Source organism: Eptesicus fuscus, chromosome 16 (genome assembly GCF_027574615.1).
Source record: "Eptesicus fuscus isolate TK198812 chromosome 16, DD_ASM_mEF_20220401, whole genome shotgun sequence".
NCBI classification, from domain to species: domain Eukaryota; kingdom Metazoa; phylum Chordata; class Mammalia; order Chiroptera; family Vespertilionidae; genus Eptesicus; species Eptesicus fuscus.
The window spans coordinates 60,094,069-60,107,265 of NC_072488.1; the positions used below are offsets into that span (position 1 = coordinate 60,094,069).

A 13,197-nucleotide genomic window follows, 5' to 3' on the forward strand; every position below is an offset into this window, starting at 1 on the left:
GCATTTTGTTACTTTCAAATATAGTAGCATTCAACAGAAACTTCTATTGACAGAAAAGCTTCTTTAATTAAAAATTCAAAAGCAGTTATTGCAAGCGCTATATATATATCACTGTGTAAAAAAAATAGAAAATATAGTTAAATGAAAAAGAAACAATAGTTATAATTCCACCACAGGTGAATCATTGGTGGTTAGCTGGCTATACCTTTTCCCTGTGTGTAAATCCTTTGTTCTTTGTTTTTGTTTTACCAAAATGAAGTCAAACTAAATATACTGTTTTGTACCCTCATTTTTACTCAGTAGTCTATCCAATAGACTCTACTGTGAACATTGTTCCAGGCCAACAAATGTGTATCTTCTACACCATTTTATTTATTTATTTTAAAATTAAAATTTAAATAGAAAAACCCAGTCTATTATATTCTAAAAGTTTAGATTTAAACATGTAAGGTGTGCCTGGTCAAGTGGCTAGTTGGTTGGCACGCCATACCGTACACCAAAAGGTTTCAGGTTCGATCCCTGGTCAAGATGAAGTGGGAGACAACCTATCGATCCACATTTCCTTCTCTCTCTCTCTCTCTCTCTCTCTCTCTCTCTCTCTCTCTCCCTCCCCTCATCTTCCTCTCTCTAAAAATAATTAAACACATCCTTTGGTAAAGATAAAAAAGTAAGATGTCATCTATACTGTAACCTACACTGAAGTAAATAGCCTATTTTCAGGGTTTATGAATGATCTTATTGGCACACTGCTTTGCCAGTTAATTTTGTGGCCCTGCCTTCATTTTGCTCTTTGGAGACTGGAGGTGTTGCAGTTCGAAAGCAAACCTAGGCTTCAGCACGTGACAGTTTGTACAGCTGAAGTATCTATTTGTACTTAGAGTTATCCATCAGGATATGCACAGCTTTTGCATTTTCATTGCACATGTCCAGTCAGACCTTTCTTGGCCAAGCTGGCAGCAAGGTATGGATACTTATTGGAAGAGCTGATTTTATTGGGAAAAAAAAAAGTGGTTGGTGAATTCAGTCAGGGTTGAACAATAAATATTTAAATACCAGTTTCATGATATTTTCTCATTTCAAAAGGGGGATTGTGGGATTGCTTATAAACACAGAATGTTGTCAGGTAAAATTCTGTCTGCACTACTTTAGCAACCAATAGCTGTGTGCACAGTTCTGCATTCTGCTTTTTGTTGTTGTTAATTCTCACCCAAGGATATTTTTCCATTGATTTTTAGACAGAGTGAAAGGAGGGAGGGAGAGGAAAAGAGAGAGAGAGAGAGAGATAGAGAGAGAGAGAGAGAGAGAGAGAGAGAGAGAGAGAGAGAGAGAGAAAGGCACATTGATTGCCTCCCCCACTCACCCCAACCAGGGCCAGGGATCGAACCTGCAACCCAGGTACATGCCCTTGACCGGCAATTGTATCCACAACCCTTCAGTGTGCAGGCCAATAGTATAACCACTGAGCAACACCAGCCAGGCTGTATTCTGCTTTCTTTATTTAGCATATGTTATGAATGTATTTCCTTGTAATGACCATTTTTGGATGATTTTAATTGTTGCACTAATATTCAATAATATGAGTTACTACAATTTATTTAACTATTACCCCAAGTATAGGGCTGTTTACTTGGAATTTTAAGAATGCCTCTTTTCCTATATCTCTGCTATCATGTAGAACACTAACATTTAAGAACTTTTCCAATTGCTACATGAAATGGTATTTTAATTTTCATTTTCTATTCCTTTATTGTTCAAGAATAGTTTTCTTATGTAAGCTAAATACCTTTCTTAAAACTTTGTTCACCTATACTTAGCAAACACCTCTTTAAAAATAGCAAAGTTACACTCATCTCTTACTTCAGTTACCAAGGATTCAAATTTGGTGGCATCCAAACTTAATTATGCTTTACAATATAGATGAACTTTAAAATTTTTGAGCCTTGGCCATTATTTTAATTTATACATAATTTTATTCTTTCATATGTTCAACAAATGGTTAGTACTAGAAACTAGCATGTTTAAAAGGAATAAAGAACTAGAGTTTAGTGGTGAGGCAGGCCATATAACAAGAGCTGCATGTATGAATATATTGATACAGGGCTTGAGTAAGAAAATATGCAGAGTGCCTATCGCTTGGCAGAGAGTAAAGCATAAACTATTATCATTATTGATAAAACTATGCTCAAGTACAGTGGTTCCTTTAAGGCAGTGGTCCTCAACCTTCCTAATGCCGCAACCCTTTAATACAGTTCCTCATGTTGTGGTGACACCCAACCATAAAATTATTTTCGTTGCTACTTCATAACTGTCATTTTATGGTTTCTTTTTATGGTCCTCTGTATGTTTTTGTACTTTTATATGACTTTTACATTTTTGAACAATCTAGTCATAATTCATTTAAATCATAATTAATACAAAGTCATTGTTAGATGGCTCATAAGTTAGTTTCTTAAGTGAATTGACATTCTGATGATTTGCTCAGCTATCAGTTGTGGTGTGTGTGTGTGTGTGTGTGTGTGTGTGTGTGTGTGTGTGTGTGTGTGTTGGAATTATGCTGGCTCATTTCATAATGTAAATATCTGTGTTTTCTGATGGTCTTAGGTGAACCTGCTAGCAGTTCTCAACCTGTGGGTTGCCTAAGACCATCAGAAAACACAGATATTTACATTACGATTCATTAACAGTAGCAAAATTACAGTTATGAAGTAGCAACAAAAATAATTTTATGGTTGGGGGGTCACCACAACATGAGGAACTGTATTAAAGGGTTGCGGCATTAGGAAGGTTGAGAACCACCGCTTTAAGGTATCTCTGGTCCAACAGTGGGAAAAGTTCTAACAGAATCAGCCCAGATCGGCTATCCATGAATTCTAGAAATTTCTTCTGCCTTTATGGTCAGTGTCTGTCTCCCTCCTTCACTTCCTCCCTCTGGTTAAAATCTTGGCAGACGAAGTGTGAGTATTATATCAATGTGGTGAGGTTACAGATGAACCTCAGAGAACTGAGTAGGCTATACCATGAGGCTCCCTATGGTTTTTGAATATTGTCTAGAAGGGTCTCACCAGTTGGTTATGCTTATTTGCATTATAAGGGGTAAGAAGTGCACCATTTCAAAGGAGGTGTGAGCAGGGTTTATCCCTTTCAGGTAGAGCTGGCAGGCTCTTCCCTGACCGCCTCCCCTCCCCGTGGCTTCCTGGCAGCAGCCGGCGGCCACGAGCTGCCCTCCCAGTCCCTGTGACCTCATAGTCACACTACATTTGACATCATAAAGAGAATATGCCCTGGGACCTTCACGTGACCACCATGTTGTAAAAACTAAGACCACAGATTGAAGGTGTGGAGTATGACTCTGTCTTTCCCTCAGTCTGCATGTGCACGAGCCAGCCCCGCACAGACCTGAGCTGCTTCCACACTGGAGCACACTATGGCCATGCCAGGCCTGCGGCCCAAGTCCACAAAAGAGGGAAGTAGAACCTGACCTGCCGGCTTTCTTCAGTGCGTGAAGGGAGGGGCACGCTGAAAATGGTGACGGGGTGGCGTGGCTATGCATTTTGTGGAGTTGACTTGTGACTAAGCCACATAAGTTGGCAAACTTGGAGGGCTGTTCAGAGACTTGTAAAGGTGTTTTATCCCCAGAGGTGATTGAAATGTAAGGGTCTTTTGTTGAGATTGTCTCCGCCCTCCCTCCTTGCCGCCCCCCCCCCCCCCGGGAAATTTAAGTAATATGTAGCTCTATTTTGAAAGATTTTTCCCCTCTTAAGTTTCATTTTGTTCCCAAAGGCCAGTTGACCCACTGTTCTGGCTCCTGCCTTTGACAGAGACTGTTAGAAGCCACACGCGGGATTCATGTGTCTGACAAGTAGCGAGGCTTGACTATGCGGCCTCATAACTTAATGATTTTCTCGTCAGTTTTCTGAATTTTTGTCTATTTTCTTGTTGGTTTTGGTCTTGATGTTTTAACAAGATTAATATATTTCATTTTCAATTTCAATACTGTTTTTTCCAAGAGAGATTTCTTTTATTATTTAAAATATTGTTGTTTTTCCCATTCATTTCTTTTTATGGTCCTCTGTATGTTTTTGTACTTTTATATGACTTTTACATTTTTGAACAATCTAGTCATAATTCATTTAAATCATAATTAATACAAAGTCATTGTTAGATGGCTCATAAGTTAGTTTCTTAAGTGAATTGACATTCTGATGATTTGCTCAGCTATCAGTTGTGGGGTGTGTGTGTGTGTGTGTGTGTGTGTGTGTGTTTTGGAATTATGCTGGCTCATTTTAACAAGAGTTTTTAATCTGTTTTTTACTCTTTCTCCTCCTTTTTGCACTTGCCTCAGTCCATCCCTTGAGCCGCCTCATTGGCGTTTAGCGCTCTAGCTCCATGGTGACCCTGGAATATAGAACCAGAGGGTGGGTTAGAGATTCAGAGCCTTCTTCCCAGCCTGGCCTTCTTTCAGGGTTGGGAGAGCCTGAGACCAGTGCTGCTTCAGGCACTGAGCCCGCTTGGGCCCTGTCCTTCAAGGAGCACTCATCACCCACCTGCCTCTCTAGGGGGAGCCAGCAAGCCTGCGGATTCAGCCCTGCTCATCTGCTCACAGCTCTGTCCAATTTCATCTCTAGAAAAATGTCCACCCTGCATCTATTCTTTCTCCTTTCTGTGTATTTTATTTTAAACTATAACAACAACAGTACTATTTTTGTGTGACTTTGGAGGCAAGGGGGTACATAAAAGCATGATCTATATTGTCTTGATTGATTAAAAGTAAAAATTTCTTTTTAAAAACAATTCCTCACATTTCCAAGATGTCTATATGCTCCGTGTGGTTGGAAGCAGATACAATTTTGAAATGATATTGCTTAATATTATCCTGTTAGACTTTTTCTTTGTTGTTTAAATATTAAAATATGGAATATGCCTTTTTGTGAACATATATTTATTGATCAATAAATATTTGTTGAGGGCACACTATGTGCCAGGCACTGTGCTAGGTGATAGGAATACAGTCGTGACTAAAACACAGTCCCTGCTCCGGAGGAGCTTACACTGCTAGGAAGAGCTAAGTGTGTAATATACAGGTACTGAGATGCAGGCAGAGGCATCCAGCCCTGAGGGTAGCAGCAGGTGCAGACAGACAGAGCCCAGAGCGGAGCCTGGGGCTCTGGGCTCTCACAGAACGCAGTTCCATCTGACATGTACACTGAGTGGCCAGATTACTATGATCTCTGAACGCATAATAATCTGGCGACTCAGTATATATATATGTATATATTAGAGGCCCAGTGCATGAATTCGTGCATGGGTGGAGTCCGGCCAGCCTGGCCAGGGGGAGGAGACATGGGCAGTTGGCCGGCCTGACTGCTGGTCGAAATCCTGGTTGATGGGACAATTAGCATATTAGCCTTTTATTATATAGGATATACACTGAGTGGCCAGATTATTATGCATTCAGAGATCATAATAATCTGGCCATTCAGTATATAACCCTGGCTAGTTTGGCTCAGTGGATAGAGTGTCAGCCTGTGGACTGAAGGGTCCCAGGTTCGATTCTGGTCAGGGCACATGCCCGGGTTGCAGGCACATCCCCAGTGTGGGGTGTGCAGGAGGCAGCCAGTCAGTGATTCTCTCTCATCATTGATTGTCTCTCTCTCTCTCTCTCTCTCTCTCCCTCTCCCTTCTTCTCTGAAGTCAATTTAAAAAAAGAAAAGAAACCCATAAACTGATAAGGAAAGTGGTCAAAAGATATTAACTAGCATCGATATTCTCAAAAGAAAATTAAATTAAATATATGAAAAAGATGTATAACCCGAATAGTAATTTACAAGTAGCAACAATGAGATCCTGTTTCTCACTGTGCATCGATTGGACAGAGTTCATGAAGATAACACTGGTTCTGACAACAGTTCCCCAAACAGTTCTGTTTCCTTTTTATGTGGTGGTTATTTTATAAAGATCAAGTTTTCAGAAGAAAAAAAGATTAGCAACGATATCTGATTTTTTTCTTAACTACTTTCTATATGTTATAATTTGCTACAATTATATTGACCTTGGAGTCAGGAAAACATGCTGTGTAGCCATGTGGCGCCACCTTTGAAAGAACATGTCAGCTTATCCAATGACGCTTTCCTGTGCGTTGCTGTGTAGGTATTCCCTCTGGCACACGTGTGCAGCGACACGAACAAGATGACATTAATTAACCCCCAAGGAGTCAAGCTCAACATCTACAAGCAAAAGGTGGAGCAGGCAATCAAGTCCTATGAAAAGTGAGTGTTTTCTGGCTCTCGCGCACGGCTGTGGGATTTGTTTGTTTTGGCTTTTTTCTCCTGTTTTAGCTTAGATTTCTCATCTGGAGCAGCTGTTTAAAACTCGTCCGCGAGGAATATCCAATTCAGCAGCAGCAAACACAGATACCCCTGGGTATGGCACTGTGTTGAATACCTCACCCAAAAATGGTATTTCTAAGGTGTTCCCACCACAAGTAAGCCAGACATCACTTCCCATAAGCAGGCACAGGGGAAGCTCACAGCCCTTTGCCGATATGGTGGCATAAACTAGCTATTGTGGTCACACTTAGTGCCTGTGTGTGGGAGCCCTTCTGTTTCAATATTTTAAGAATGGAAGCAGCAATGGTGGCTTTGTGTGTCTGAGTACTAGCTCTGCATGGAGATTGCCAGGACCACCTGGGTTCTGGGGTGATTACTCTGCCGATTTTTTTAGTCTAAGGTCAAGGTTGCAGCCCTCAGATCCACGGGAGAAACACCAGTTGTAAGCTGGCCTGGGGACCATGTTAGTAACCTCTACTTACAGTCTCCAAAATGATCGGCTGCCGCCTGGACTTCTGAAATGTCATTAGGACAGGCTGCTTTGCAAATGAGCCGCCCTTGTTATAAGTGGTTTGTGGAGCAGAGATATGGAAAGCGAGTGAAAGTCGCTCCCCAGTGGATTTCACTCTTCCCATACAACGGAAGAGGAAAACTGGGCAGTAGCATCCCTGAGTCAAGGGGCTGGACCAGCGCAGAGATGCCCAGTGTCCCGTGCCCTCGGGCATCCCATAGGGACCACCCGCATCCCTCGTGCGAAGGGACTTCCCAGGGTCTCCGTCCCGCCCCGTCCGTGGAGCTGGGATCCACACTCTCAGTTGTCCTCAGCTCACACCCACCCACTTTCAGCCGTGTGCTTTACACTATTTAGTGAAGATGGAAAGTAGGGGAATAACAGAGGTGATGAACATGTTTTTCTAAAGGATGGAATTAGAATGAGACGTGCTAAGTAATTGGACACACATTCACTAAGCCAATGGTTTTTCGGCCTGCCAAGCGTGGCTCGCCCCTCTCCAGAACCGGGAGGCCATGAGCACGGGGTTATTCCTGGTCGCAGGCAGGCGTGGGCAAAAGTAAGTGCACGGTCCCATTGTGACCACCTTTTGAGTGGACGAAGCTACTGTAATAATCACAATCTGCATGTCCTTTTCCATTTCGAACAACTAGAACCTACGTTTGCCCACCCCTGGACATACATCTCAGTTCTCTCAGCACAAGGGGGGTGCTGTTATCCTTGTTTCATTGATAAGAAAATAGAGTTTCAAAAAGTCACATCACACAGGCTCACACAGCAGCCGGTGGAGACCTGAGATTTGAACCCGAACCCGTTAGCTCTCAGCCCTGGTCCACACGCCCAGCCTCCTTAGTACACTGCCTCCGCTGTCAAGGTTTAGATTTAGGAAGATTTTTAAGTAAGTTTTTTTTTTCCTCTAGAAAAGTGTGCGTGCGCGCGCGCACACACACACACACACACACACACACACACACACACCCAAAATGCATCCTATGAATCATTTTTTTATATGTCTCCTTTTTCTCCGATTGACCCCCCCCAAGCCATTCCCACCCCCGAGGGCAAGCCCCCACCACCCCAGTGTCTATGTCCATTGGTCATGCTAACATGCATGCATACAAGTCCTTTGGCTGACCTATGAATCATTTTTAAGTCTCAGAAGCCCTGATCCTTGTTACATAAACCTCATGGTTAATGAAATCCAATTTTCAAATAGACCCCAAAGAAACCAAACCTTCAAGTGATAAGGAGCACCAAGCTGGCTTACTTCCTACTCCCTGACTCTTTCTGTCGCTTACCGAGCATCTATGCATGTCAGACATACACGACCCTGCTGAGTCCTCGCAGTAACACGAGGAGGCCACTGTCAGGGTCCCCATTCCACAGAACAGCTTCTCCCCAAGTCCAGGAAGAGAAGCTGCCTGAGTCTGGCCCAGGTGGTCTGGCTCCAGGTCTGTGCACCCCACGCCAGCCCCCTTTCTGTGACAGGAGAGCAGGGCAGGATAAACCCCCCAAATCTGTTCTCAGAGCCCTGGTGACTGATGCTGGGCCAGGGGTTAGAAGAATGCCTCGTGGAGAGTGACAGTGTTCTCCCACCTCATTTACTGAAGCCGTTTTTTCACGGATACCCGCTCACACCCTGGGCCAGCGCTCTGTGCCCTGCCCTGCAGGAAGCCTGGTGGGTACCGACGGAGCATCGGCACAGGCCTGGCAGGAGCCCTGCAAGAAGCATCCCTGGTTAGTGATGAGAAGGAGCCCGCCCACCTACAGAAACCATCAGGCTCCAACTTCCTCCTTTCTTCTTGGGGTGACAAGCATCTCTGCAAACTGCTCAGTGATGAGGTTTAGTCTCAGCATCGCCATCTAGCTGTGGGGGCGAGCAAGGCCCTCGTTAGTCCGCCCTCCCAGAGGCTTCCTTTGGAAAATGAGGTCCTACAGTGTGACCCGCTCCTGTTCTGGGTCACCCCGGTAACCTCCTTTGCTCAGAGAATCGAGGCAGAAGAAAGTCTAAAGAAGCAAATTAACGCCATACTTATGTGTTTACTTTGGAAGAAGAACAGCGTGTCTTCATGCAGAGATCATGAGGCCCAGCTTGTTGCTGCCTCTCCTCGGCCTGGTCTGCCCTGGCTGAGCTGGGATCTGCCCCTCCTTGCTGTGGGGCTTCTGACCGGCGCGGAGCGAGGAGCGTGGGCCAGCGGTGATGGAAACCGGCCTGCGCTCTCCCTGCGCTGCCCTTCAGAGCCTGGGCTCAGCCTTTTGCTATGAAACGAGGCATTGGTGCTAATTGTTTTCAATTGTTTTTTAAACAGGCGCTTGAACAAAATTGTTTGGCGAGCATTATCTCAAGAGGAAAAAGAAAAGTAAGCCAGTTCCTCACTTTAAAAAAAAAAAAATTGGTGTCATTTACATAACCTACAACTAACTTTTTTAAGTGAACAATTCAATGGTATTTAAATTATTCAAAATGTTGTACAAACTACTGCCTCCCTCTAGTTTCAAAACTATCCTATCACCTCAGAAAAATTTCTTGTACCCATTAAGTAATCCTTCCCCTCCCCCCTCTCTCTAAACTTGCCTATTCTGGATATATCATATGAAAGAAATCATACATTGTGTGATTTTCTGTGTCTGGCATCCTTTACTTAATGTAAAAACAATATTTTCAAGGTTCATCCAAGTTGTAGCGTATGCAGTACTTTATTCCTGTTTATTGCAGAGTGATGATCCATTGTGTTTGTGTATCTGCCGATGGGTGTTGTTCCCACCGTGAGCAATGCTGCACTGTACATTCACGCAGAAGCCTCGGTGTGGACATAGGTTTTCATTTCTCTTGAGAGCATGACTAAGAGTGGTTTGCTGGGTCACAGGGCAATTCTATGTTTAACTTTTGAGGAGCCACCAAATTGTTTGCCACAGCAGCTGCCCCATTTTACATTCCCCCAGCAACATGTGAGGTTCTTGTTCTCCCACAATCCTTGCTTATTTTCCTTCTTTTCTTTAAACGGAAGCCATCCTAATGGGTGTGAAGTGATGCCACTGTAGTTTTCATTTCCACTTCCTTCAGGACCAGTAATGTGAGCATCTTTCATGTGGCCATATGTGTATCCTCAGCGGAATATCTATCCAAGTCCTTCAGCCATTTTTAAACTGAATTGTTCGTCCTCTTATTGTTGATTGGAAGAGTTCTGGATGTTCAACTTTTATCAGGTCAATATTTTAACATTCTTGATAATTTCCCTTTTCTCCCCAGAAGTTTTTAATATTTGTGATATTGATTTATCTACTTTTTCTTATACTTGTGGTGTCAAACCTAAGAATTCAATCCATTGCCAAATATAAGGTCATGAATATTTACCCCTGCAATCTCTTCTAATACTTTTCTGGTTTTAGCTCTTACACTGAGGTCATTGATGAGTGAATTTTTATATATGGAGTGAGGTTGTCTCCATCTGAAATAGAGATAGTTTTACTTCTTTCCAATTTGTAGGCCTTTTGTTTTTCTTCTTGTCTAGTTATCTGGATACGACTCCCTGTACCTGGTTGAATGAATGCCAGTGGTGAAGGGGGCACCTTGTCTTGTTCCTGATCACAGGGGAATGCTTTCAATCTCTCACCACTGAGTGGGGTGTTCCGAGTTTTTCATAAATGCCCTTTACCATATAAGGAAGTTCCCTTCTACTCCTCGTTTGCTCATTGTTTTTATCATAAGGGGTATTTGTTGGATTTTGTAAAATGCTTTTCCTACATCTACTGAGGTGATTGTGTGGGTTTTCCCCTTGTTCTGTTGATGGGCTGTGGTGCATTAAATCAACTGATTGCCTCAGGTTGAACCACCTTGCGTGCTTGGGTTAAATCCCACTTGGGTCATAGTGTCTTTAATGCTCTGTCTGATTTGGTCTGCTGCCGTTGTGTTGAGGCTCTTTACCCCTATATTCCTTGTAGCTTTCCTTTCTTTAGTTTCTTTGCCTGGTGTTGGCACTGAGATAATGCTGGCCGTTTAAAGGGGTTCCTTTGATGGGGCCATCTTTCTCCATTTCTTTGTATGCCTTAGCATCTTTAGCTGAGTTTAGAGCATTTGAAAGGAACAGATGCCTCTCCCAGTCATTATACCAGTAAACTGTCTTCTTAGAGGGAAGACCTTGAGCAGCCATCCAGGCTGGAGATCCCAGGAACCTCTCAACTCTTCCCTGGGGATGTGTCTTCTCCAGGCCTGTGGGTGTCATTTCCCAGGGGGTTGCCCCTGTTTCTTTTCAGGAGCCACGATCTCGCCCTTCCCTCGTGTCTGGGGTTGGTGCGACAGGATCTCTGGAGCTCTGACAGCCATGGACTTGCCTTTGTTCTCCGCTGCCCCTCACCCGGGATCCAAGTGAACAGCCCTTCCCGTCAGCATGTGAGCCAGACAGACAGAAACCAGTCCCTCTGGCAGACCCCAACGAGCCAGAGCGTTGGGGGCATATTCCCCTTTCTCTTTCCCTCCCAAGGAAGAAGTTTTTCTCTCAATTGTGGTGCATTGTGCCTGGGGAGAGGGAGGGCTAGGCCAGGCAAAATGCAATAAACTTTCCTACCCACTTCAGTGCCTGCTCTTCTTGGGTTTGTGGCGTGCTGAAGCTCTAAGTGGTTTCTGGAATTCTCTGGAAGGCGATTTGGTCCATATATTGTTGATAAGTCAGTATCTCTGTGGAGAAACAAAGGCCTGGGGTTTCTTATTCCACATTCTCCAAGTTAGATTTTTTTTTTTTAATATTTTATCGATTTTTTACAGAGAGGAAGGGAGAGGGATAGAGAGCAGAAACATCGATGAGAGAGAAACTCGATCAGCTGCCTCCTGCACACTCCCCACTGGGGATGTGGCCGCAACCAACGTACATGCCCTTGACCGAATCGAACCCGGGACCCTTGAGCCCGCAGGCCGACGCTCTATCCACTGAGGAATTTTTGCTGTCATCTGGAGACAAGTTTGTTTGTGGATTGAGTCCTGTGGTTGTGCTGGGTTTGCACTCTTCCTGCAACACCCTGCATCTAAGGAGGCGACACGCTCAGCAGTCAGAGAATGACAGTGATGAAATGAGCTCTCTCCCCACCCCACTCCCTCTCTCTCCTTCCGCCGTGTGCGACTCCCTAGTAGTGGACTCCAGGACCTGGGCCATCCCACCACCTGTTCATCAGCTCATAGAAAGTCCAGCTTCTGTTCCCTGTGCACCCAAACCCCGAACCGGGGAAGTTGAGGCATGTTTAGGCTTCCAAGGAGGAGAGCGATATGGCTAAAATGAGCAAGTAGAAGAATTACCGCACTGAGGCAGACAGTGGGTTTTGTTTATTTTTTTTTTCTCTTTTGTTTTCCAGAGTCACTGCTAAGGGACAGTTGTGTGAACTTTCTTTGAAGCACATTTTTGGTTCTGCCAAATGTTAGGCCTAGGGAGGAAGAAATGGGTTCTAAATATGCCAAAAGGAAATTGTTGAAAAAAAAGTCATATGTGTCAAACTTCTTTAAAATCAGATAATCAAATTAGGTCATGAGGAAGAGTGCGGACCATACCTTACAGAGATGGTTATGTTTAACTTGGGCAAGCTACCAAGAGGGTGTGGCTGTGATTCTGTTAACTGACACCCAACACCGGCTCTGACGGATGTTACTCGGGAGAGAGTTTACTAAAAACCATCTTTCCATATTTTTCCTATTATGGTCACTTTCTTTGTTCTGTTGTTCTTCCTTTTTCTTTCTTAGGCTAGATGCAAACAAACCAATGCGATACTTGGAAAACAAGGCAGCTTTAAATGAGGCGTTAGAACGGCTGAATTGGCCCATTTCACTGAAAGAGCTGTCGATGCTGGAGAATGAAATCCTAGCTGGGAAGATGTACATCCAGCAGGCCATGGAGCTGCAGGAGGCCGCCATGAAGGAGGACAGTGTGAGCAGGGCACCTGCCGAGGTGGGTACCGTGGAGGTGTCTGTGTGGCCTCCCTCCCTCCCGGCCAGTCACTGCCATCCCTGTGCTGGCCTGCCGTCTCTCTCCCACCCACCACACTGATTGCTGAGAGATTTAGCGCCAACCCAGTGAAGGTCCAAGGACTTCTTTCAGCAGGAATTAAATGCTATTTGATTTTACTGTGGCCTTATTTTTAAAACAGTACATCTTTTAACTGCAAAGTAAAACTAAGCAGAAGTATAATGTCATGATTAAAAGCCTGGATTTGCTGTAAGTCAGAGCAAGGTCCAAATTCAGATCTGCCCCTAATCCCAGTGTGATCTTGGCCAATTACTCTGTCACTCTAAATTTTAGTTTTTGTTGTTTATTTATTTAATCTTTTGTTTTTATTGTTGACACTATTACAGATGCCCCTGTGTCCACCTCTATCCAG

At 43.9% G+C, this 13,197-nt stretch overlaps 1 protein-coding gene across 3 annotated transcripts in view; it reads left to right on the forward strand.

Annotated features, from left to right (window-relative positions):
* The window catches only part of VWA3B (von Willebrand factor A domain containing 3B), a 147,088-nt gene that overhangs the window by 108,662 nt on the left and 25,229 nt on the right, over window positions 1-13,197 (forward strand). For all 3 annotated transcript variants that reach the window (XM_054728301.1, XM_028132663.2, XM_028132662.2), the window contains exons 20-22: window positions 6,148-6,266; window positions 9,147-9,197; window positions 12,563-12,767. In XM_054728301.1, coding sequence (XP_054584276.1) covers window positions 6,148-6,266; window positions 9,147-9,197; window positions 12,563-12,767 — 375 coding nt within the window. The remainder of the gene's footprint in view (window positions 1-6,147; window positions 6,267-9,146; window positions 9,198-12,562; window positions 12,768-13,197) is intronic.